Source organism: Amia ocellicauda, chromosome 17, assembly GCF_036373705.1.
Source record: "Amia ocellicauda isolate fAmiCal2 chromosome 17, fAmiCal2.hap1, whole genome shotgun sequence".
In the NCBI taxonomy this organism is placed as follows: Eukaryota; Metazoa; Chordata; class Actinopteri; order Amiiformes; family Amiidae; genus Amia; species Amia ocellicauda.
In genome coordinates this window covers 2354981-2379949 of record NC_089866.1, presented here as the reverse complement: position 1 = coordinate 2379949, position 24969 = coordinate 2354981, and the positions used below count along the sequence as shown (strand labels likewise).

At 54.4% G+C, this 24969-nt stretch overlaps 2 protein-coding genes across 4 annotated transcripts in view; both read right to left on the bottom strand.

Moving 5' to 3' along the window:
* Positions 1–774: 774 nt before the first annotated feature.
* Positions 775–7082, bottom strand: trap1 (TNF receptor-associated protein 1). Its single transcript, XM_066689268.1, has 17 exons — positions 6740–7082; positions 6281–6454; positions 6070–6152; positions 5522–5662; positions 5076–5147; positions 4565–4725; positions 4288–4397; positions 3901–4130; positions 3670–3790; positions 3357–3426; positions 3084–3231; positions 2772–2957; positions 2472–2610; positions 2169–2254; positions 1832–1977; positions 1624–1696; positions 775–1481 (listed from the first exon to the last, which is right to left on the bottom strand). The coding sequence occupies exons 1-17, from the start codon at positions 6876–6878 to the stop codon at positions 1380–1382; spliced, it is 2181 nt and encodes a 726-aa protein (XP_066545365.1). The 5' UTR covers positions 6879–7082; the 3' UTR covers positions 775–1379.
* A 2074-nt stretch (positions 7083–9156) lies between these two features.
* crebbpa (CREB binding lysine acetyltransferase a) overlaps positions 9157–24969 on the bottom strand; it is a 39590-nt gene continuing 23777 nt past the window's right edge. For 2 of the 3 annotated variants that reach the window (XM_066689856.1, XM_066689855.1), the window contains exons 9-31: positions 24831–24948; positions 24523–24706; positions 23749–23811; positions 21725–21846; positions 21026–21211; positions 20539–20919; positions 20236–20415; positions 19908–20061; positions 19683–19801; positions 19352–19591; positions 19162–19250; positions 16789–16869; positions 15879–15935; positions 15023–15100; positions 14879–14946; positions 14588–14738; positions 14244–14390; positions 14030–14143; positions 13703–13868; positions 13385–13552; positions 13095–13256; positions 12727–13008; positions 9157–12405 (exon numbers count right to left, since the gene is read on the bottom strand). In XM_066689856.1, coding sequence (XP_066545953.1) covers positions 10168–12405; positions 12727–13008; positions 13095–13256; positions 13385–13552; positions 13703–13868; positions 14030–14143; positions 14244–14390; positions 14588–14738; positions 14879–14946; positions 15023–15100; positions 15879–15935; positions 16789–16869; positions 19162–19250; positions 19352–19591; positions 19683–19801; positions 19908–20061; positions 20236–20415; positions 20539–20919; positions 21026–21211; positions 21725–21846; positions 23749–23811; positions 24523–24706; positions 24831–24948 — 5548 coding nt within the window. In that variant the 3' untranslated portion in view covers positions 9157–10167. The remainder of the gene's footprint in view (positions 12406–12726; positions 13009–13094; positions 13257–13384; positions 13553–13702; positions 13869–14029; positions 14144–14243; positions 14391–14587; positions 14739–14878; positions 14947–15022; positions 15101–15878; positions 15936–16788; positions 16870–19161; positions 19251–19351; positions 19592–19682; positions 19802–19907; positions 20062–20235; positions 20416–20538; positions 20920–21025; positions 21212–21724; positions 21847–23748; positions 23812–24522; positions 24707–24830; positions 24949–24969) is intronic. The other variant, XM_066689857.1, reaches the window with a different exon arrangement.

Below are 24969 nucleotides of genomic sequence, written 5' to 3'. Positions count from 1 at the left end.
CACGTGAGCACGCACGTCTGACCCGCCCGGTGAATTTCATGCGTTTATTCATCGATGTGAACATGTATGTGCATTATTATTTCTTCGACATATGGTGCATATGAGATAATAATGATACGCTTTAGGAGCCTTTAATAAGCAGTACTACTGAATATTAACCATAATGTTTATTTTACGTTTATACGGAATATAGTATATGGATCGTTACAGTGAAAGTGTTTCTGATTGGATGTTGTGACAGCAGTGATAGTCAGAATGAGATGCATAATAATAATAATAATAATATTAGGAACTAAAGCCCCACACTCATTTTATTCACATTAGTAGTAGTATAATTATTATTTCTCCAGCGCGACTTCCACTTTACACAAGAAACATTTTAAAGCATCACATTTCCACGACTGGCTTCCCTTCAGAATCGGGGTTTGGGAGAGAATTGAAAAAAGATCCCATCAATATATAATGTATCAGGAATAGAGAGGGAGGGGCAGGACTTCTGAATTTATTACAGTTGCACATTTGGGATTTGAAACAATTCGGATAAAATATATATTTTGTGCTTTTTAAGAGGAATCGAATCAAAGTCAACTCCTAAATCAGGAACAGAAATTCAGAATCTAATCTAAGATGTGGGGAATCCCTCATTCCTGGGGAATCCCTCATCCCTCAGGCAATCTCAGAGGTCGCTGGCTCTCCACGCTTCCCCACCTTGTGTTTATCATCGTTTTAAGGATTTATTCACGTAAATGACACTTTCTCCTCGACACAAGACTGTGAACCAGAAAAACAACTGTAATAATTTATTGTAATTTGTTTGACAACGAGGTCAGAGCCAATCTGTGAGAAGACAGGAATTTCACAATCTGAACTCCCGTACATTTAACATTCACATTTAACCGTCTATATGAGCTTCTCTCCGTCACCGAGTGTAAAGGTCGGGGGCGTCTGATTTCACCACAACAGCTAGATGTGTCTAACAGGACGGATACGTTATACATGTTGTAGACGAGTAAAACTCGAGAGATGCTCCACACAGAAGGGCAGCTGCGTTGCTCGAGTTGAAGCGCTGTTAAATGCTGCAGTGCCGTGGATCTGTTTCTCTCCTTCAGACTCGCAATGCAAAGTAAAAAATAACAGACACACTTCTGTAACAATGCGATGCAATGGGGATGCCAATAGAGGTCGTCTGCGTAGTAGAGATCTCGTCAGTTCCTGGTATTCAGTCCTGCGGGGAGATGAGCACGTCACTCGCATGGACCTCTGCCATAGAGGTCAGAGGTCAACTGTGGTGAGATGCCCCGTGGCAGCAGTTCAAAGTCTGAGTCGCAGTGTTCGCCAGTCCTCTTGGTCGGCATGGGGGGGCGGTGCCCGTCCCGCGGTCAGTGTTTCTCCAGGGCTCGGGTCAGCAGGTCGTTGAGGCGGCCGATCATGGGCCGGGGGTCGTCGTTCAGGCCGGCCGCGATCATGGCGTTGTCGTAGATCTGCACAGAGAGTGAGAGACGGGAGAGCTGAGCGCCGCCGCAACACGGCACACCCACACCGCAACCAGTGGCCAGACCGAGCCCAGTGTCCGGTCTGACACCCCCCACCCCGGTCAGCCCCCCAGCCCTCAGCCCGTCCTACCTGCTCGAGCAGCAGCTGGGCCAGATCGGCGTTGGAGTCCCTCAGCTCATTGAGCTTCTTGATGAGGTCGTGCCTGTGGAGAGAGAGAGAGGAGGTCAGCTGTGCGGGCGGCGCTGGGCAGGGTCCTCACCAACACCGAAGTCATCAGCCTGACGCCCGGGTATCTGGGCCGGGTGTCTGTGGTGTCCCCGACTCCCCCGGGCCTCACCCTGCGTTGATCTCCAGCGTGGGCTGCAGGATCTGGGCGTGCTCCTCGCTGCTCCTGGCCAGCTGCTGCGTGCGCAGGAAGTGCCGAGCCGCACCCATCTCCAGCACCGTGATCATGGCCGGGTGGGTGTCCAGACGGGGCGTCACCTGGGCGGGGGGGAGGGTGGCAGAGAGATTGTATTACATCACTGGATACTGCTGGGGCCAGAGAGGGGAGAAGGGCAGGGCAAATCAGACAGTGGAAGAGCAGGTATGATGGGTGACAGTGATGGGTGAGGGAGATAATGTCTTCGTGACCAATGAGCTGTAGTGTGGGGGGGCTCCGGCTGCTGCCGTACCTTGATGTTGGTGACTCGCTGCCCCAAGACGTTCCTCATCCAGGCCATCAGCTCCTCAGACTGCTGCTCCGACAGGCGCTCTGAGGCTGGAGGGGCAAGAGGGTTACACTGCATTCCTCGTCACGAAAACAACGTGCCAGTTCCCAAAGTGCGCGTGCGTTAGTGTGTGTGTGTCAGAGTGCATCAATTTGTTCAAGTATGTCAGGGTGTCAGTGTGTGCGTTAAGGTGTGTGAGTGTGTCAGTGTGCTATGTTGTGTGTGTGTTATGGTGTAGGCGTGAAGGCGCGTGTGCGCCAGCGGTACCTGGCTTGCTGTCCTCGTATTTCTCCTCCTTGTAGTGGTCGACCACGATGTCCGTCTCCACAGAGATGAGCTTCTTCTTGTCGAACTCGCGCAGGTGCAGCATGGTGAGCTCGTCGAACTGCTCGAAACAGAACAGCACCTGGGGGGCAGAGGGATCGTATGACATCACCGGACACTGCTGGGGAGAAGACCGTACCACGGACCAGATCCACACCGAATCCCTGGACTCCAGCACCGTTAACTGCGTTCCTGTATCAGTGAGGTTTCATTTTAAAGGCCACGGATCTCGGCTCAGCTCACCTCCATGTCCTTCTGCCGCATGGCCTCGAAGTAGGGTGAGTGCTCGGCCAGGTGCCGGCTGGGGGCGCACAGGTAGTAGATGTGGCGCGTGCCGGCCTTCATGCGGCTGGCGTACTCCTGCAGGCTGGTCTGCTGCCCTGCGGGCAGCGCCGATGACTCGAACCGCAGCAGCCGGCCGATGTCCTCCTGCGGACAGGGAGAGAGGAGAGGGGAGGAAGGGGGTCACAGAGAGCCGGCACTCACTGCACAAACGCACAACCCAGCAAGGTGCGTGGGCAGAGAAGGAGCGTACAGCGCCGGGGGAGGGCTCACCCTGACATCCTGCTCGGCCGTGGTGACGATGCCCTCCCTCACGAACAGACCGTAATCCTCGAAGAACTTGGCGTATTTCTCGGGTTCCTTCTTGCTCTGATCCACCAGGAACTTGATCACCCGCTTCTGCAGAACCTCACTCAGCTTCCTGAGAGAGAGAGAGAGGCAGTAAGGACAGCATGCAGTCACAGACATACAGCTCCGGCAGGGGAGACTGCTGTATACATGGTGTTGAGTTGTGCTGTGTTTCAGCATGCTGCTCCTCCTCCTCACCTGATAAGGGCGCTCTCCTGCAGGAGCTCTCTGCTGAGATTCAAGGGGATGTCCTCACTGTCCACCACGCCTGCACAGAGAACAGCACAGCACAGCCTCAGCACATCAACACGGCCTCACTGCGACCCACACGCCCACCACCGCACACGCATCTCAAAACCCTCCACCTGACAGGGTGAGACACCCCCAGACTCGGCCTCATTGTACATCAGCTCAATGCCATGAGAGCGACGGTGAAGCGGAGACGCCAGGACGACGTCTAGGGGACTGAAGAGCCGCAGTGCCGGGAGACGGCCGGGGGGGGGTTTCTCACCTCGCAGAAAGCGCAGCCACTTGGGCAGGATATCGGCGGCCTTGGTCTGGATCAGCACCTTGCGGCTGTACAGCGCCACGCTGGAGCCCAGCTCCCGGCTCACGTCGAACATCGAGGGCTTCTGCACGGAGACGCAGACACGAGAGTTAGTGCAGGACAGGGGGAGCTGGGCGTCTCTCTCATCGCCCCTCTCTCTGTCCCCACGCCCTCGCTCTCTCATGCCTCCCTCACCTGCTCCGGGACGTAGAAGATGCTGCGGATGTTGAGCGGCGCGTCGGTGCGGTAGTGCAGGGTGTAGCGGGGCTTGTCGTGCGCCTGCGCCACGTAGCGGTAGAACTCCTCGTGCTGCCAGTCGCTGATCTCCCGGGGGTCCATGGTCCACAGGGCCTGCAGGGTGTTGAGCCGCCGGCCGTTCAGGAAGATGGGGAAGCTGACGAAGTTGCTGTACTTGGTGACAACGTCTGGAACAACAGGGGAGGAGACAGTCAGAAACTCTACAGAAACCCCCAGTGCCGCCCAGGAGTCTGTGGCCTGTTTGAGGCCTCGGTCAGGCCGGAGCCGGGTCCGTCTCAGCTGTGGCGGTGTGCGGTGGGCATCAGCCCCTCCCGAGACCCTTACCTTTGACTCTGTCCTCGGAGGCGAACTCCTTGCAGTCGTCTTTCAGGTGCAGGACGATCTTGGTTCCCTGTCTGACGCCGCTGGCCTCGGCCACCTCGAACAGCCCTGAGCTGCAGGAAACACACAGTCAGACACAGGCCGAGCACACCTGGAGCTCACACAGGCCGCTTCACTGCTAGGCTAGTGTCATTTTATTTTTTCTAGTCATTAGACTAGCAGTTGCTTTCACAGTCTTCTGCTCTCCCTCTCCCTCTCCCTCCCTCTCCCTCTCACCCACCCGTCGGAGGACCACTTGTATGCCGGGCTGTCTGGCTCTGCAGACTGAGAGAACACCTCCACCTTGTCTGCCACCATGAAGGACGAGTAGAAGCCGACACCAAACTGCCCGATGATCTTGCCGCTGGCGTCGGCCTGGCTCTGAAGGGCCTCCAGGAAGGCCTGCGATATGAGAGGAGCAAGAGAGGGAGAGGGAGAGAGACGGAGGTGTTTAGAGACCGGGCTGCACACGGTCCGACTGTCTGCCCTTCACAGACATCCCTCCTTCAACGAGTCCGTGGCGAGCGACTCTGGGCCGAAGCAATCCTCAGCAGCGCGGGTCATTATCCAGCCTCCAAGTCACCAGAAATTTAATTTGGTCTCTTTAACGTTATTTATCAAAGAGAGGCCCCTGTGGGCCACACAGGGAGAAGGCAAGTGTAACACGAAACTGCTTCCCATGAGCTCACAGGTCCAGGGGTGAGCACCAATACTGGACCCCTCACCACTAACCAACAGACAGATACACCTACCTTGGAGCCTGAGCGAGCGATGGTGCCCAGATTGGAGACCAGTTCCTCTCTGCCCATGCCAATGCCAGTGTCCTGAGGAGAGAGCAGCATGGGTCAGCGCCACAGAGGGTCTGGATTTTCATGAATGCCATGGAACCAGCTGCAAGGGCAGTGCGGTGTAATTCGAAGGACGAAGGGCGCACTGCTGTGGGACACGTTCAATACCAATAGACTGACTTGAACCACAGCCAGGGCTGCAGCACCACTTCCAGCCACCAGGTGGCAGAAGAAAATCCTTCTATTCGAGCATTTACCCATCGGAATGTATCAAGACCACAGACCCTGTCCCTCAGAACTGTGCTCGTGTGTCAGGGCTTTGTTTTAAACCAGACAGAGACACGAGGGGAGGCTCTGCCCAGAGCTGCGACTCTCAAACGGCCCCGCCGGACTCCTCAGGTGTGCCGTACCTGGATGGTGAAGGTGCCCTTAGCAGTGTCGGTCTGCAGGTGGATCTCCATGGGCAGGGTCTCCCCGCCTGCCGACACCAGCCTGTGCCGCAGCTTCTCCAGAGCATCGCTGCCGTTGGAGATCAGCTCCCGGATGAACACCTGCGCAGGGACACGAGGACACGGTCAGATCACGCTCAACTCCAACACTGCGCTGCACTGGCAACCAGGGGATATAACCAGGTCATGGATGTGAGAGAGAAATACACGTATGAAGACTGACAGATACTGAGCCAGGATCCACACAGACAATCCAAGCAGAGAGAAGGACAGTGAGGGAGAAATCATATCAGAGTGTGAGAGAGTGTGTGAGAGAGTGTGTGAGAGAGAGAGAGAGAGAGAGAGAGAGAGAGAGAGAGAGAGAGAGAGAGAGCGCCAGGCTGTTGTCCAACAACCACAGACTGAGCTTGGGGCAGGGAGTCTCATGCACTGCCCAGACCACGGCATCAAGCGCCCGAGTGCCCCGCTCCGCGGGAGAGACGGCCTCATGAACACAGGGCCTCACTCACCTCCTTCTCGGAGTACAGAGACCTGGCCACGATGTCCAGCAGCTTCTTGGTTTCAGCCTGGAACTCATGCTTGGAGAAGGAGCCTGAGGACGACAGGTGCAGAACAAACCATGACCCACTGTGGCTGGTACATAAACGGGGGTGTCACCCGGCTGAAGGTCACACACGCAAACCGAGTCTGGAGCACACATGAACCTGGGCGCCCCCTCACCTTTGACGTTCTCCGTGTCGCTGATGATGGTGTGCAGGGGCTCCTCCTCGCTGCTCTCCGCTGTCTGGGTGCTGTGTGCTCGACGTGCCAGGGCCAGGCTGGGCAGAGGAGGACGGGAGCAACAGCCACCGGGGGCCCGCCCCTCGCCCACACTGCCCCGCACCGCACGCCTCCCTGGGGGCAAACGGAGCAGCTCAGGTCAGAGACACAGACATGGGCACGGCTCAGACAGCTGCGAAATCACGCAAGAGCTCGGGGTGTCGGGAGTGGCGGTGGGGGTGTTGCACTTGGGTAATTCTGTGCGATTCTAGGAACTTCTGTTAATTTGCATTGGATAGAGTCATCATCAGCCAAATCATAGAATAATATTGCTGGTCATCTGCCATTGCACACTGTGCCAACTCATGCCAGCCAATGCCTGTTTTCTGCGGCGCTGCTCCCTGTCAGTGTATCACTTACCTCCCGCATAGCTCGCACTGCTGAGCGCCGCAGCGAGAGGCCGATGTCCGCACACTCGCCCGGCCGGCAGCAGGAGCCGCAGGTCACTGCGCTGCGAGGCTCCCAGCACACACCGCATCAGAGACAGGTACCGAGACATCTTGCTCTCTCTCTCTCCAGTTTTGACCTCGCTAGCGCAAACAGCGTGTTTACGGTCGCCGGGCGCTTCCGAATGACGTCACTGCGGCGACCACAGCGATGCCTGATGCAGCCCGACGGACCCCACACGCAAGATGGCTCATTTAAATAAATAAATAATAAAAACCCCGGCCATGCGGGCACGTCTGCGGCGCCGGGAAACGCCAGTGTTTCGCCCGGCCTGAAGGACCTCCCCCGGTGACTTTGAGAGCTGGCAGCTCCGCTGCCAACCGTCAAGGTCATTGAATCCCTTCTGGTGTGTAGATCCATACTACGCTGTACGTCACACTAAACCGGGGGACCCAATCACATTGATTTGGTTAAGTCACTCTATCGTAGCTGTTGCACAAGAGAATATTCTAGAAAAGCTGGACTGGCCCACCCCCCTCAATTGACCAACAGCACTGCGACTATCTGACTAGATTGCGTCTCCATCTTGAATTGTATTACAGAATACACTTGCGCTGTAGAGCTGTGTTTTACATGATTGAGCATACAGCACAGATCTGGCTTTGCTCAGGTTAGCTTTACTGGTTTCCCACAGGGAGCAAAACCCGAACATGGCACCGCGGGGCACGTTTAAAGAGTTTACATGAACTGGCTGGTATTCAGAGGCGTCTGTGCCAGCCTTGCCCGTTTCAGTGCTGCAAACGCCACCACTTCCTCCTAGACGTGTGTGCTACGTCACGGGGAATTCCCGGTCTGCGTTATGCTCCAGTCGCCCCCCAGCCCTGATAATGGGCATCAAGTGTCCTTAGCGGGAAATCCCAGAGTGAAAGGATGAATGTCCAGTTCTAGGAAATGCAAACAGACAGCCATTCTGTGTCACAATAGCTGCCTGGCCTGTAATGCATCCCTCTAACCACAAGGCAAGAGTCTACACAGTAACAAGACAAACATCAATCATATCCATTCACAGGTATAAATTATTCATACACTTTAATTAACTGTACAGTATTTAGCAAATCAGCTGGTAAACATTTTTTACATTACCTTAATGTCTGGATCAGGCACAAGCATGTAATCCAAGCCACTAACAGTGCATAAAACCGCTCCGCGAAGATCCAACGGTCGCATTACGATCGCAAACGTGAGAAACATAAACCACCCGTCTGCCTTCAGAAACATGAGCTGGGTGACAAAGGTGCGATTTTAAACATGCTGTACCGAGGGCTGCAGCCACAGGACACTTTCAGATACTGTGCTGCGTGTCAGTTTCTTTATTCAGCTTTCAAACACCTGCGGGTCCGCGGGCAATGTGGCGGCAGGGATTCGAAGCCCGTCTCGCCAGGCACCAGCAGGGCGGTGGGCCGCAGTCCAGTGCACTGAACTGAGCATCACTGCCAGCCTACCACCGCTGCCCGAGCTGCCTAGTGACCCACCAAGGCTCAGCTCCGCAGCTGCACACACCCATCTTACGACATTTCACTCTCCCGCCACCGGCCCCAGGCCCGTCCCATGGCACTGTGTCTCGGGTTGTACTTCGTTAAGGACACAAAATAAAGCTCCCTGTTGTGTTGCTGAACGCCAGATATTCTCGATTTCGAATTGAATAAATGAAACAAGCGCCCTCCACTCGAGCGTTCGGAAAGGACAGGCCTCGACTGAACACCACGGCCTTCAGTGGGGAATGTCTGACTGTCTGACTCATTCCTTTTCAAAATTAATCAGTTTTCCAGTACAGGCAGAAAAAATGTACACAGGGTGAGTAAATTAAATGTTTAAAGGTTACAACGTACGTCATTTAGAACGTGGCGATTCCCATGCTCCCCTGGGGCACGTTGTGAGTGGAGTGCACTGGTACTCATAACAGAAGAGTCCAACCCTGGTCCTGGAGAGACAAGGGCTTCTGGTTTTCATTTCAAAAGCCTGTGGACTTCAAATGGACTGATTAATGGCCCAGTTGGTCCTGGTCAGCATGATTAGCCATCTATAACACTGGAAATCTCCCGCAGGACGCCGGCTGGCCACCGAGGACCAGGGCTGGGGCTGTTTTAAACGCAATGCGACGTCCCTCTTTGGTTCTGCGGCATTAACCACCTCTGAGATGATACGACTGTGTTGCAGAGATGTAAAAATAAAGTGACCAGATTGAAACCCACCTGAGCGTACTCTTAAGGCAAGTCGGGCACTTTAAGCGGCGGCCGCCTCGATGCTACGTGCGCTGAAGGCAATCTCCGCCTTTTCCCTACAGACCCCACAGCCTCTCCACCCCAGAGCACCAAGCCACACGCCATTGGTCTGTTGCACACAGTTTATTTAACAATATGGTATATAAGTAAGAAATGAGTTATTTTAACCAGTTTATACAGTGATTTGAATTTTCCTTATATTTATAGTAATTTGATAACTTGCATGATTTACTGCAGAGAACAGTTGGCCCTCAGTTCAAGTTTCGTGTGAGAGGAATGAGGGCAGGTCGCACAACTTGTCGTCTCCATTTAAAATCAGCAGTTAAAACAGCGATCACCTCCCCGGTAATTTTTCGGGATCAATCTTTTCTTCAGAACTAATTTCAGAGATCAAAGGAGAAACAAAGCAACAATTTCTACATCTGCAAGACAGAAAATTCTGGTTTCAGGCCAGTAAGATGTGTGTGTGTCTGTGTGTGTGTGAGAGAATGTGTGCGCAATAGTCTAGTTCCTATCTATACAAACAAATACTTAAATCTCCCGCACAGAATTCACAATTAGAAAAGAAAAAAAACATAACAAACGAGAAGTTCTGCCTGAAGCGCATCCTTTGAAAATCGATACATCAGAATGCAGGAGCCAGGAAGAGGAAACAAAACAAACAGAGACCTGGCCAAATTCCCAGACAGATTATTTTACAGTCTTCCAACACAGAAATGCTTTAAAGTTTGTAAGGTACAAAATAAAAAATATGAATAATATAATGAAATAGTTTCTTATTTTGTAAATTTCCATTAAAAAAAGGCATGAGTCCATACCGAAGGAAAACAAAAAAAAAAAAAACTGAAAAGAAAAACAAAACAAAAACACACACGACCAGAAGCATTTAATTCTTATCTGATCTGAACCAAAAAATATATTCTTTGTAATTTATTTTTTCTTTAAACAGCATTTTTTAAATCCCTCGACTTATAGGAAGAAATAGCAGTCCCTTGGTTTAGGAAACGTTTTAATTTCCCTAGAATTTTTTTTTTTTTTTTCTCTTTAAACTTTTTACATGTCAGTACAAAAAGTTCATGTGAAACAGCCCACAGCGCCGCCGTGTTTCGTCTCAAAATGCTACAATCCCTCCACAAACTTCTCTAGCGTGTCTCCCGTCGTGTCCCCCACCAGACTCAAGTCACTGGGCAGGCCGCCGCGGCCCGGCGTGTTGAGCTGCGGCAGCATGGCGCTCTGCTCCGCCGCGCCCAGGTGTCCCTGCTCCATGGAGCCCGGCATGGGCGCGGCCAGGCCGGGGTGGGGGGAGCCGGTCTGCGGGGAGGCGTGGTGGGGCGAGGGCTGGGGCTGTATCCGCGGCGAGGGGCTGGAATGTGGCGGCTGCGACGGGGGGCAGGGCGACTGCACGGGGGCCGGAGAGCGCACCTGGTTGCTGAGGGACGTGGCCATCTGCTGGCCGGGGAGGTGCGGCCCCTGGGGCTGGCCGGGGAGCATGTGCGGCTGGGGGCTCATCGGGCCCGGCTGGGCCGGGGAGCCCATCTGCTGCTTCAGCACGGCCTGCTGCTGTTGCTGCTGCTGGAGCATGCGCTGGTGCAGGAGGCTCTGCGCCCCATCCAGGCCCATCCCCGGCTGCCCCATCTGCGCCATGGAGGGCAGCTGCCCCATGGAGCCCCCGCCCCCCTGCATGGCCATGTGCTGCTGCATGCGCTGCGAGTAGGAGGCAGGCGAGGGCTGCGCCTGCGGGAACTGGCCATGCGCCGCGGGCATCGCGCCCTGCTGCTGCTGCTGCTGCTGCTGCTGCTGCTGCTGGTGCTGCTGGGCGAGCAGCTGCCTGCGGTACATCTCCCGGATCTGCAGGCTGGGGTTGTGCCCTGGGTTCATCAGCTGCTGCCCCGCCATGGCGCTCATGCTCTGCGGTGCTGCCTGCGGGGGCTGCTGGGGGGCCATGCCCGGTCTCTGCACGGCGCCCGCCTGCATGGGGGCCAGGTTCTGCATGCCGGGCTGCCCCCCGTGCATGACGGGCGGGGGCTGCTGCTGCTGCTGCGGCTGGCTGGCCTGGTACCGGGCCGTGCGTTGCTTGATGAAGGCGGCCATGAGCTGCGGGTTGGACTTGAGGATGTTGAGCACCTGCTGCTGCTGCTGCTGCGAGCTGGGGGACTTGAGCGTGCGCAGCAGGTCCTGCAGCGCGGTGGAGTGGACGTTGCCGGGCCCTCGGGGCGGGGCCTGCTGCTGGGGGGGCTGCGAGGGGCCCTGAGGGGGCATCACCCCGGGCATCCTGGGGCCCGGCTGCTGGGGCATCATGGGCCGCTGCATGGGAGGGGCCTGCTGGGGTGGCTGGGGCACCTGCTGTTGCTGGGGAGGGATGGCCGTCTGGGGGGGCACCTGCTGTGCTGAGTGCGGGTGTGCCTGGGGGGCCCACTGTCCTGGCTGCATGGGGGGCATGACCGGGGCCACTCGGGACGTCCCCATCTGGATGGGGCTCTGCAGGGGCCCCACCATGCGCGCCTGGGCCCCCGGAATGCCATTCATGTTGCTCCGGAACACCTGCTGCTGCGCCACACGCTCAATCTGCCGCGCTATCTCCACCGCGGCCGCCGGGGGCTGCTGCTGCTGGGGCGGGGGTAGGGGCTGTTGTTGCTGTGGAGGGGGTTGCTGCTGCTGGGGAGGCGGCTGCTGCTGCAGGGGCGAGGCCTGGGTGCCTGGCTTTCCCTGGGAGGCGGCGGCGGGGGGCTGGCCGCCCCGGGGAGGGGTGGGGAAGGCGGGGGTCATGACGCCGGCGCTGGGCGTCTGCGGCTGGGGGGGTGCGGAGGCGGGCTGGGGCGTCTGGGGGGTGCCGGGCTGCTGGTGGCCCGTGGGGGTGCCCGGTGTGGCTGAGGTAGGCGGGGACGGCAGGCTGGGGGGCATCGCCCGGCCCTGCATGGTGGCCATGCGGCGGCGCATCATCTGGGCCTGCTGGAGCCGGTGCTGCAGCTGCTGCTGCCGGAGCTTGTGCTTGATGTTGAGGCAGAAGGGCACGGGGCACTTGTTCTCCTGGCAGTGCTTGGCGTGGTAACAGCACAGCGCAATCAGCTGCTTGCACACCGGGCAGCCGCCGTTGGTCTTGCGCTTGCAGCCCTTGGTGTGCTGCACCACGCGCTTCATCTTCTGGCAGGACGGCAGCGAGCAGTTGGCGTTGCGGCACTGGCAGGCGTGCACCAGGGACTGGATGCAACGCTGGATGCTCAGGCGCCGGCTCTCCTGCGGGCTCTTGGACGCCTCGCCACCCTGGCCATTGCTCTCGTCATCCAGCCCCAGGCCCCACTTGACCATGGTGTGCTCGTGGCCCTTAGTGTTGTAGCAGTTGACACATAGGTCGTAGTCCTGCGGACGGACAGAAGGACAGGTCAGTCAGATAAAAAGCTTGTTACATAGAAGACCGTTAATCTGAATAAGCACGTCACTCTGTTCTCCACTAGTCTGTCCAGTGAGACAAACATCCAAACTACACCGTGAGAACAAGGCTGGAGTCAAAACTCTAGATGCATATCTGCTCCTGCCGTCAGGAGAGTTCCCGAGGCTGCGCTTCTCCCTGAACACGGCCTCTAACTGGTCACTGTAACCGCTGTGAACCAGGAACACCCTGGTGCCACCCGGCAGCACCTCGATGAAACACACCCAGGCCCGCGGCGCCCCAGCGCTCACCTCGCACACGGTGCAGTGCCAGCGCGTCTCCACGTGGTGCTTGCACTCGTTGCAGGTGTACACGAAGCGGTCCTGGCCCTGGTTGTGCAGCTCCACCAGCATGCACATCGTGGACCACTTGGAGCGGCGCAGCGAGGAGAACTCCCAGTGCTTGTCCCGCGCCAGCGTCAGGAAGGCGTCGCGGCCGTCCATCAGGTCGCAGGTCAGCATGGGGTCGGGGTCCATGATGGGGGGCAGTGTGTTGACCACTGGACCCGAGTGGAGGTGGATCACAAAAAACACCTGGTGGGGAGATGGGTGAATTCAGTAAATCATGGAGCGCTTCACAGCTGGAGGAGAGCGAGTTGGAAAAGCAAACCCAAACCCACCTCTTTGTGCTTCTCCATGGTGGCGTACAGCTTCTGGGACAGGTCATTGGACACGTTGGGCATCCCGGGCTTCTTCTTGTTGGCCCGACTCACGCTGCTCTTATTCTTGTTGGTCTTCTTGTTGTTCTTCTTCTTGGCGTTTTTGCTGTCGCTCTGGTTCCCCTGGAAGAAAACATGAAACTTAAACATCCGAGGCCAGGTGAGGCCAGGTGAGGCCCGGGACGCGGAGGGAGAGAATGCCCCGATCTCCTCCGGCGAGCCGGGGGCGGGGGGACAGGGGGGATGCTCACCTCAGGGGTCTCGCAAGAGGCCGTGTTCTCCTCTTTCTTGCGCTCCTCCTCCTCCTGCTCCAGCTCCTTGATGCTCTCCTCCAGCACGTTAGGCCAGAAGTCGCCCTCGAAGTAGGGCAGCTCGTTGGCGCTGGTCAGCCGGTCCTCCGTGGCTTGTTTGAAGATGTCCTGGCGGGAGACGGCAAAGGCTCACGTTAGCGAGGGACCGGGCCAGGCCGGGCCGGGCCAGGCGACGGACAGGTGGACGTGTCGGCGCCAAGGGTTAGGGGGCTTTTTAAAAATCCTGCAGTTTTAAAAAAAATCGACCGACCAACTCACTTTGTAGTCATGAATGATCCTCTCGGCAAAGGCCTTGTCCAGCATCTTCCGGTACCATTCCTGCAGTCTCTTGGGTTTGGGGATCTTCTGATCGGGAGGGTGACAGTGGAAGATATAGTCGTCCCCTTCGCTGGGGGGGCAGGCCCAGATATGACCAGTCACGTACCTGCAGAGGGACACACCCGGGTCAAAACCTCCTCATTGTAGGATACAGAAACAGTGGGTTGACCCAAAACCAAACCCAAAACAAACTGCATCATTAAAGCCGACGAGACCCCCACCAGAGTGCAGGACGTCCGCCCCCCGCGAGGCGCCACTGCCACCTACCCGAGTTTCTTGACATACTCCAGATACCCGATCAAGATCTCATGATAGACGGCCGTCCGCAGACTCCGCGGTTTGAAGAAATGAATACTGTCGAGGTAAGATATGTACACGCGCCTGTGGAGGAGGAGAAGACACGGGTTCAGGCGGTTCAGACGCATTCCAAGACGTGCCCCCCCCCCCCTTCCCAGCGGACCCCGGGACCGGACCCCCATACCTGGTGTTGGGGAAGGTGCACTCGGACCCGTACTCCTGCACGTGCATGCCGAAGAAACACACGTCCACCCCGTCGATCTCCTCGAAGGCAAAAAGTGCTTTGGTTCTGTAGGGGAAGCTCTCGGCCATCTCCCCCATGTCCACAAACCTGCAGGATAAGCAGAGCCGTCAGAGCCCGACACGCGCCAGCGACCCGGTTCACTCTTCAGTAGTCATCAATAGTAACGCACCCGTTCTGGACATCAATATCCCCATTAAATCACACTCTCCCCTCGTGTCACTCAGAGGTATAATTTTTCAGGCCTAATCTACCCCCAGCACACATGGGAGACGAGGGCACCGTACCGGGATTTCATTCCGGGCTTGACTTCCACAGTCTTGTCCGAGCTGGCCACCACCCGCACGAACACCTCGCCGGCCTCGGGGTGGTTCTGTCTCTTCAAGTACTTGTTCACGCGGTCCTCGATGTACATGCCCAGCCTGGTGGTCTGCAGCCCTGCGGACACAAGCAGACCCCCCACCCAGCTGAAAGCGGCTGCGATAGGAAACGCCCGTTGAAGGACTGATTTCTGTTGACGCTCAGGAGGAAGACAGACACGCGATCCAGAGAGAGAGAAACAAAATCGGATGACTTACTTTTAGCAGCGAACTTGTTCTCCTTTCGCGATTTACCCGTCTTCTTCAGACAGTTGTCACAGACGAAGCTGAGAAAAACAGTTAACCAATTAGCAGTTGAATCTCATTAAATGACAGTTTGGTGACAGTGGTGAAGTGACTTACCCAGAGGGCCAGATGACATCATAATGTAGTACACAGATCTGGTGCATTTTGCGTCCACAGTCTTTACATTCAACAAAACTGTGGAGAGAGAGAGAGAGAGGGAATAGTTTTCAAAGTTGAAGACAGACTATTAAAATACCCTGCTGTTACAAGACAAAGATAATTATGAACACAAGAAGGGCAGTTAATTTAAGTTAAACTGAAATACTAATATTGAGCCTGTCTTAATATGGCAGGGCGCAACTTCAGATCAGACGGAGGGGTCTGTGCACAGCGTAATTCCTGTAGCTGCCAGCAGGCCCGCAGTGCTGCTCTTCTGGGAAAGTGGGATTTCAGAATACAGTCCCACTGAGAAGCACATAAATCTCAGGGAAACGGGCTGCGACAGTGAGACGGCTACACTGCACATCTCGTTCGTCTTCAGCGGTTTCAGCGATACATCATCTCAGTGGAACAGCAGCGTGGAGATGTTCTGTGTCAGTACAGCAGGTGGTGCTGTACTGCAGGAATCGGCCCGACTCAGGCAGACCCTAGAGGGTTCTCCACACGGGTTAGAGAGAGACGCGTTCACAGGCCGTCTGTCTGATCGAGCTCAGGGCCGCAGCCCAGGCAGAACTTTCAGGGCCCGGCAGTTTTGGATCATACTGGTGCGTACAGGAGAACACCAATATCCTTCCACACAATCCCACACAAACACCGAAACACGCAAGACACGATCCAGGGGAGCGTGAAGTGACGGAGAATACCAATTTATATGAGCACATTTCAGGGTGTTACGAATGGCTCCACCGTTCAGAACAAGAGAGCACTTTATATCATCTCATCCCCAGGTCAGGCACAGCGAGGGGTTACTTACGGCTCGGGATCCAACGTGTCGTTCTTCTTCTTCTCGAACTGGTCTTTCGATATCATGCTGGAGAGGGAGAGAGCAACCGCAGAGAGTTAGCACGCCGCCCCGTCTAGTCCCCTCACCCAGAGACGGGCACCAGGGTTGCCTTCAGACTAACACACTTCAACAGAGCAGCAAACCTGCGGGCCAGGCCGTCACAGCTGGACACAATTTTACGAACACACAATTGTAATTAAATGGTGAGCGGCTCAACACACAAATTGACACGTTAGTTCAGAGTAATTGTATTCGCCTGCTGCACTACAGATGCAGGACTGGTGCACAGAGTCGGGGACAGCTGCAATTGTCTTTATTGTAGCAGAATAAACGTAAACTGTGATTAGTGTCTGCAGCGACCCGGACTGAATCTGATTTGCCAGAGACAACATGCAGCAAGTTAACCGTTTAATTACAGGCGTTCAGCGAGTTCTCTGAACACTGCGGCCGAGTGTGACAGGAGGTCCGGCCTGGATGCTTTGCAATCTGGAAACTATAAATACTCTTTTTAAATAGCTTTTTACTTATGAAAAATAACAGCAAAATTGCTTCTTTTTTTTGCTTTTCCTTAAACAAGCCTTATTGTTGTCAGCCTTACAAGCTGAGCAGAATTAGCTTCTAAATACAGAGCCAATTAAAACTACAACACGTGGGCACATCACCACACAGATCCTGTTTTTTTGAGGCTAATCAGCTTAATTGCTATCAATATAATGCTTTTTAAATGTTCCCAGCGCACGACGATGACTGAGCACAGAACTAAGCAGAGCAGTTAAACCAACGGGGCAACTCTCAGTGAGGAGGAAACAGAAGCTAATGCAATGAAGGGTAAACACCCCCCCACCACTCACACACACGGGAGACATCGTGCAACACTTACGTCTGCGGCTGGGCGGGGTCGTCTCCCAGGGTGACACTCTCGCCCTGGATTTCGTTGAAACACTTCTCGCAGAAGTGATACCTGTCAGCAACAAGGCCATATTTGGGTGAACTGGGCCGTCACACAAGGCAGCCACCCGAACAATCGCAGCCACCAATCAAAGCAGGGCAGAGCGCGGCGGCGCGAAGGGGCGGAGCCGGGCGGAGCGACGGCGGGCGGAGCGGGCGGGACAGTGGGCGGGGGGGCGGGGTGGTGGTCAGATGCAGGGGGAGTTGGGGTGGGGGGACAAATAGCACAGGACAAAGGAAAGGGTGAGATGCCAACACACACACACAGACAACAGCAGAAAGCCAAGGCAGAGCACAGGTTAGCGTTCACTCAGTTCACACACACAGGGTCAGGGGAATCGCTTATTTTCTAATAATCAATCTGGCTCGATGTCCAATTAAACGTCCCTCTGTATACAGGCCGGCAGGGCAATGATGTCATGGACATCCGGTTCACACTGCATTGTCCTGGATTTGCTTAGTTTTTATTTTTAGGACAGCACAGAAGCGCTACCATATGAGCCCTGGTGGCGACTCATTTTCCCAATTAGTTCTCCAACTGCACCAGTATGTTGCCAAACAAGCTGTAGCTGCCAATTAAAAAACAAGCAATTCCTTCCTGACATTTAGGACAATTTAATTACTGGAGATTTTACTACAGCAGAAATGTTTTCTTTGGGTGGGTTAATGTGCAAGTCATTTAGAAGGAGTGAGTATGGAAGCAGTGAGAAGAGGGACATAATTGGTTTAATCGTTACACCTGCAACTCACACCTGAGCCAGCACCTTTTCGGTAATTAAATCTGAAGGGGTTTCAGATGCTTTCAAAGAAGAGAAATACCCATCTGTTCAGTTTTTGTGAAAGTCAATTGTAAGGCTTCACATAACAATATATATAATTATTAAAAGCTCCAGGGTTTACACTGCCTCCCATTTGATGATGTTCAATTACTGCATTACGTTTGTGAACAATCAGCAGTTGTAAGCCATGGGTGGGGGACGACGACAAACAAACTTCAGATTTTTCAGATTATATGAAATGATCAGCTGACAACAAAACAAAAGCAAAACTAAAAAGTGCCTGGGGAGTGCCAGCTGCAGGAAGCAGGCGGAGGCGGCACACAGGTGTGTAGCGCGGGTGGAGGGTCCGGGCCAGGAAGGGTCTGACAGGCAGCGGGATGAGGAACACGCTTCCCAGAGATGGGACTCTACACAGCTAGCCTCCCGTCCTGATGTATGCATTTATATCCAGCTCAGATTGATGTCTCAGCTCAGACATACACAACGTTTTGTCATACTCTTGCCATTGCATTACTAGCACTTGTATTGTTTATTTTGATTTCCTCTATGTTCCCTCTCCTCGTCTGCACTTATCAGCTTATACAATCTAGGATGAAAGACCTTATATATAATTTACTGTATCTTGTATACACTTGGTTAAATCTAAAATTGTCAAATGTAATACGTCTTGAATCGCACTGTATTATTGCCCTGGACAAGGGCATCTGATAAGAAATAATGATACTTGAACTAATAGCAGCTCACTGTAGTACATGCAGAAGTACTGCAGCACAAATAAAGTGCTATTTTATAAAACAAAAAAACTAGTGTGTTTACAGTGTCAAGTTGAACGTCTGGAAGCAATGCATTAAAACACTCTCAACTGCTTCGGGCACTGAACTACACTTCCACCAATAAACACAACAAAAAGGTTTCCTTTTTTCCCCAATGACGATCAACACTTAATTTCTCTCTTCTCCTGTCTAAATATAAACTCTGTCCAGAGCACAGGCAAGGCCAGCGCCGGGCAGTTCTGGAAGCCACGGCGGGCACGTCTGGGCCGTCTCTCCACATTCCCCGGCACAGCATCAGAATGCCGTAACAGGACGGCGCTGCTGGATGTGCGAATACTCATGCACTAGATGAGAGACGACCGCACTGACCTGTGTCGCGCACCAGGGGGAGCAGTGGTGCGCTGGCATCTGCCTCAACAAGGGAAAAATCACGAAATCCCCCCAAATGTACGCAAGTTTTGCGCGGCCCCCTCACGCACTGGACCCTCGGAAGGGTTCTGGGGAAGCGAGGGGCTCAGAGGGGCGCTCCACAGGCAGCTGTGGAGAATATGCCGGTGCCTCTGCCCTTTATCGTGCTGCCACAGCAAGGTAATTCGGTACCCTAGTTCAAACCCCTCAAGCTGAAAATCTGGTTAAAACGAGACTAAAACAGAGGCCGATCTGCTCCTCCCTCCCTTCCCAGTCCCGTTTCAGCTTCATGAAACGGCCCAGCGCTACAGAACTCGGGCACTACGAGCGGCGCCGCCCTCTCACCTGTTCTGGTAGCTGTAGTAGGTGGCGTCGCGGGGTATGGTGCACAGCTGCTTCCCGTAGCAGCACAGCGTCTGGGGTGAGAATTCGTACTGCGAAGGCAAGAGGAGACCGTCAGTCCCCGCCACAACCCTTCAGAGACCTGCCCGAGTCGCACCCTCCCGGCCCAGAGGAACCGCAGAGCCAGACACACCTTGCGGCCACAGCAGTAGCCCAGGCCCTGCATGACCGGGTCGATCTCCTGCTCGAACACCTCGGCCAGCTTGGTGCAGTACTTGTAGACGCGGGAGGTCTTGCGGTTGTACAGCCAGGCATTGTTGAACATCAGCCAGACGTCGTCCACGTACTGCCAGGGCTCTTGGTACTGCCCAGTGTCCAGCTTCCTCTTGATGGTGGACAGGTCGATGGGGCTCTTCACGATGTCAAAGTAATCCTGGAAGGGAGACGGGAGACGGTCTGGCTCGGCATGGCAGGGAACAGGAGAGAAACCCACGGGACGGGGGGCAGCCGTGGTGGGGACTTACCGGGATGCCGAGGAGCTGGGGGTCCACCGGTTGCCTGAAGGGCAGGGACTCTGGGTCTTGCCGATACAAGGCCTCCAGCGTGGGCATCAGGGCCTGGCGGAGCTCCTCAGGCTTGAAAACTGCAGGGACAGACACAGGACATCGGACGTTTCCCTTTAAGTAAAACCTCAAAATAAGACGCTCTCCCCAGGGCCATTAAAACGGGCGCTCTGCGGAAGGGCTTACTTTTCCGGCGGGACTGAGAGGGCGACGTGGACTGAGCTGTGCCATTGGCCCCGCCCTCGTCTTCCTCCTTCGGCTCCACCTTCACGTCGGGTTTCTTTTCCTCCACTTCCATCGGCTCCTGCTTTGGCTCCGCCCCTTCGGGGTCCTCCTTCACCTGAGACAACAAAGGCACAGTTTCCAACTCAGCCTGTGAGGAGAGCACAGTCGGCACATTGGCGCTACGCCTCGAACTACCCGCGAACACAAGGCTTGTGCCGGTTTTAGAAGGGGAAGAACCAGGACAGTGCGCCTCCCACGGGGGAGACTGTCCGCCCAGCTCGGCGCTCACCTCCTGTTTGGTGTCGGTCTGCTGCTCGCTGGGCTCGAAGTCCTGCTCCTCCTCCTTCACCTCCAGCTTGGGTTCAGGCGCTGGGAGGTCAGGCATGGGCTGCTGGGAGTGCACCTCTGCGCTGGCCACCGAGGCAGGGGTGGGGACGCGGTTGTCGATGCTGGCCGCAGCCTGAGACAGCTGTGTGATGAGACAGCGCTCGGTATTGACAATGGGCCCATGCAACAGAATGCATCAGGAACAATTACATCTATTTCAACCCCACCCAAGGCCCTGGCCCCTGGGAGGAGGGCGGACACTCACCGGAGTGGTGGGCGGCTGTGCCTGCACAGAGCTGGGCTGCTGGGGCTGCGGCGTGGGCTCGGCTGGCAGCTGGAGAGGCGTGTGGGGCTGGCCGGGCGCCTGGCCGGGGGGCGGGCCTGGAGGGGTGCCCTGGGCGGGGGCCGCACTGGGCAGGACGCTGGGCGTGGACGCCTGCCCTCCCGAGGAGGCCGGGGTGGAGGGCTGGGCCTGCGGCGGCGTCAGGCCCTGGGACGCCGGGTGCTGCATCGGTTGCATGCTGGCGGTGGCCGAGGAGGCGGGCGGCTGGGCCTGGTGGTGCGACGGCTGGGCCACGGGGGTGCAGGGCAGCGGCGTGCCGAGGGGGCCCATCTGGTTCATGGGGAGATTCGGGTTCTGGGCCTGCTGGAGAACGGAAACCACACCAGCGGCAGCGGTCAATAACCGAGCGCACACATCCACAGAGATCTGCTGTAAGGAAGCACCCCCCCAACCCTGGTTCCCTCCATACCTGCGACACGGCGGCCTGGGCCGCCTGCTGCCCCAGGCCCACATTCACATTCATCGCCCCGCTGGAAGGAGGAAACTGGTTCTGGGTCAGGAACTGGTTTTGATTTGCAGTCTGGCCGACCATGTTGTTAGCGTGGGGTCCCATGATGCCCTGTGCTTGTGGCATTCTGGTAGGGGACATTGCCATCTAGACAGGAAAAGAAAAAGGCAGGGGAGGTGGTGTTACGCAATGCTTTTACTCGGATGCGTGGATAGTCTAAGTTTAGGAGGCGCGGGAGAGAGAGGGAGAGAGAAAAATAAAAAACAGTCTGCTATTCTAGAATAAAAATAAGAAAACAGTTCAGTGACTGAACTCCTCAAATTTAAACGTCTCCATTAACACAGACTCAAAACCTAATGGTAGAAAATACAGATAACAGACCTGTTTATTTATAACTCAACATGTTGTATCTGGGAATCAACTCGAATGCTGCGTGCCATTCCGGCTGGCACCCGTCCCGCCCCAGAACCCTTGCCAGGAGCGCTTGTTATTTTGGAAACCTATTTCCCGACGTCACCCTGTTCACAGCACGCATGACCCCGAGGGCGCAGGGAAGGTCGTCACCATGCTACCGAAGACGCCGGGGCAAGTAATCCGACTGACTAATCCCGAGACCCGGGAAGACGGGAGGAAGGAAGTAAGGAAGGAAGGTTAACCCACCGTAGAAACTGAGCCCATGTTTATCTGTACAGGATGGTTCATCGGGGAGGCGGCCCGGGGTCCCATAGGTGTCTGTGTCATCGATACATTGTTCATTGTCATGGGGTTAAACTGATTCATTCCTGGCGAGAGAGAGAAACCACACAGCCAATTAGCATTCAATTAAGAGCAAACTCAGGTGTGCTAATTCAATATCCACCTCCTCCCTAAGCAGAAGAGACTGCAGGTTATGGAAGCACGGGGCACCGCTGGAATAACAGGCAGGCAGAGCATTAGGGAGACTCTCCACTCTCACAGAGCGGGGAAAAGCACTGAAGCAGGTCTCGTTTGATGCATTGGCCCTTTGATGAGACCCTCGAAAATATAAACCTCTCAAACTGACCACTGCCGAATTAAATCTTGCATTAGCAAGTGTCTTTAAAGTGACTGTTGGTGATCAGTTTTGACCTCCTATATTTAAGAGACCAAGGCAGAAGTTCCACAGGAGTCCCTGACCCCACGGTCCAGGAGAGAGACCCCAGGAGCTGTTTAACCCTCAGAGTGCCAACGTCACGGCGAACGCGCTATTCGACAGGATGACAGCGGCCTCGCACCACCGAGAGTGCTGGGTTTCTCCCATTTCAAGACACATAGTGACCATATAGAACCTATACATCACAAGAAACGTAAGACATGGAAGTTTTTCGTTCTATTAATTTATTTTTGGGTTGAATATAGAAATGTGCATTTGGCAAGGAAACTCATGTTATACAGAAGGCATTTTTATTCTCAAAACATCCATTATTTTCAAAATCAACCATGCACACAAACACTTCAAACATCATACATTCGATTCCCCAGCATGTCGTTTTAAATACAAAAATCCACAGATGATTACAAACAGCTATTGAAAAGATATCAATTTTGCAAAGCAGCGTAAACCACCCAGAAACGTGCTTGCCTGCAAAAGCCATTTCTTCCTTTAATTGCTCAATACGCAACACAACCATTTTACATTTGCTTCATTGTCACTCAATCATACACATTTTACTGCAACAAAAGTGATTTGCACTAGAGAAAATTTCATCTAAAGTCATTTAAGTCAATGCGAATAGTCGTTAAGTAGAAAAGCATCTGCAAATATACCTATAATTAACAACAAACTTACATTCCTGCACTTTTCATGATTTCAAACCCGTGCGTTCCCCTCGTTGCAGACCTCCACTGAACACAACCGCTCACAGACGTGGGCAGCTCAGCTGCGTGGGACACATCAAGACACCGAAATTTGGGTCGACCGTCCGCATTAAAGGAACGTCTTCGTCTGTACTCCCCTGATGTCTACTTCCTCCTCTTCATCCTCCTCTTCCAGATCGCTGTCATCACTGTCTACACTAGACCTGCCTCAAAAGCTGTACAATGTATAAAAATCTACAGCCATTCCCCGGCTGTCTAGTTCTTGCGCTGCCCGGTAGTACTCTGAGGGTTAAATAAAACCGATTGAGACGTACTGCCCTGCAACTAATGTTCAGCTCACACAAACGAGGATTTATTGAACTACTGTGCTGTTGCTAGCTGCTTCTTTTTATGACTTTCTGGATAAATTACGACAGCAGGTTTTTACGTCAAATTAAATCCATTAAAAGCGCATTTACTACATATGCAGAGCAGTTTATAATTCAGCACTGGAGGAATCTCAGACACTTGAAAGATGGTGAGTAAGCAACACTGTGGCAGCGACACTGATGCACTGTTTGGCCACAAGGGGGTCGTTGAGTTGTGAATATTTAGGTTTGATAACTTCTTAGACTACATGTACAAGGGATGGAAATCAGTACGAACTCCACTGAGGAACGGAGAGCAAGACGCAGTAACTGGATGCCTCAGATTATGTGCATTGTGTTATTTTTTTGGTTAATCTGAACCTTTGGTGCATTTAGACAAACAAAGAGGAAAACAAAATCTTGACATTTTTAATAGAGTTGAGTGATTTTAGCTGCAGGTGCATCTTGGGAGGGGTTTCGGACATCAGCAGGGAGAAATACCTTGAGAAACTTGCATGCGATTCATATGTTGATTTGGCACATTGGAAATAGGCATAGGTCCATCTGAAGAGGAGGTGAAAGAGAGAGAGAGAGAGAGAGAGAGAGAGAGAAAGAGAGAGAGAGAGAGAAAAGCAGGGCTGTGATTGACGGCACAGATGTTCACCATGTACTTTACAACCCCAAGAGCCACTGTGGAGCCCAGCACCACACAGAGCAGACAAACAAGAGGCCCACGGTCTCCACTAAAGCAGCCCTGCCCCACAAGAGCAACAGCAGAAAAGGAAACACACGCTCTGCTGAAGGGGCCCAAGTGGTTGCAATACACCAGCCACTGCTAATACTCTGCCCATAAAACGCCTCGGCTTTATGAAGCGTTGCTCAATAACGCACTGCCAAAAGCGAGCCCCTACTGTCAGCTCTGCTTTAATTTTTAATTTTAAATCTTATTTATGATTTCCTAATGCCTCGTTCCCCTGCGCATTTTAAGGCTCCGCACAAACCATCTCCATTAAAAGCCCCCGGAGCTCCAGCCATTACGCGGCCATTTTAAAGACGCGTGTTCCAGCAGAGAGCCGAGTCTGAACGGCGTCCGCCTGGGCCCTCGTTAATGCGCCGCTTGCTCCCCACTCAGAGACCGAACCTTTGAGCACCACCATGGCCACGGCAGCTTTACACCAACCCATAGCCAGCGGAGTAGTGGCAACACAACCACGCTTACTCCTATAACCACTAAAACGCAAGAAACCCTGTGCAGCAGTACTGCGGGGCACTCACTGGGGGGTCTGACGGCCTGAGCCGGGCCCAGGGCGGAGGGCTGCGGCAGTCCAGCCTGCTGGTTCCCCTGGGCAGCCATGGGGGTCTGGTTAATGCTGTGCTTCTGCAGGCGTGACCGTCTCTTCTCCTCCAGCTCCTTCTGGATCTTGTAGATCTTCTCTGCCAGGAAATGGTAATACTCGTCCTGCAAACGGCACGAGGGCACAGGGTGAAACATGGGGGCGCAGGGTGAGACATGGGGGAAACGTTCACCCTGGGACTGAAAACAATACTCATCCCAGCGAGAGCAAGGTTCTTGCGTAACGTACCCTGCTGTTGGCAGACTCGTACATGTCTCCCTCCACCTTGCGTGCATAAGCCACCAGGTTCTCCATGCGGCGGTCCTTCAGGGCGGCGGGGTCCGGGGTGGGGAATATGGCTTGAACCCTGGGCAGAGGACACCAAGCG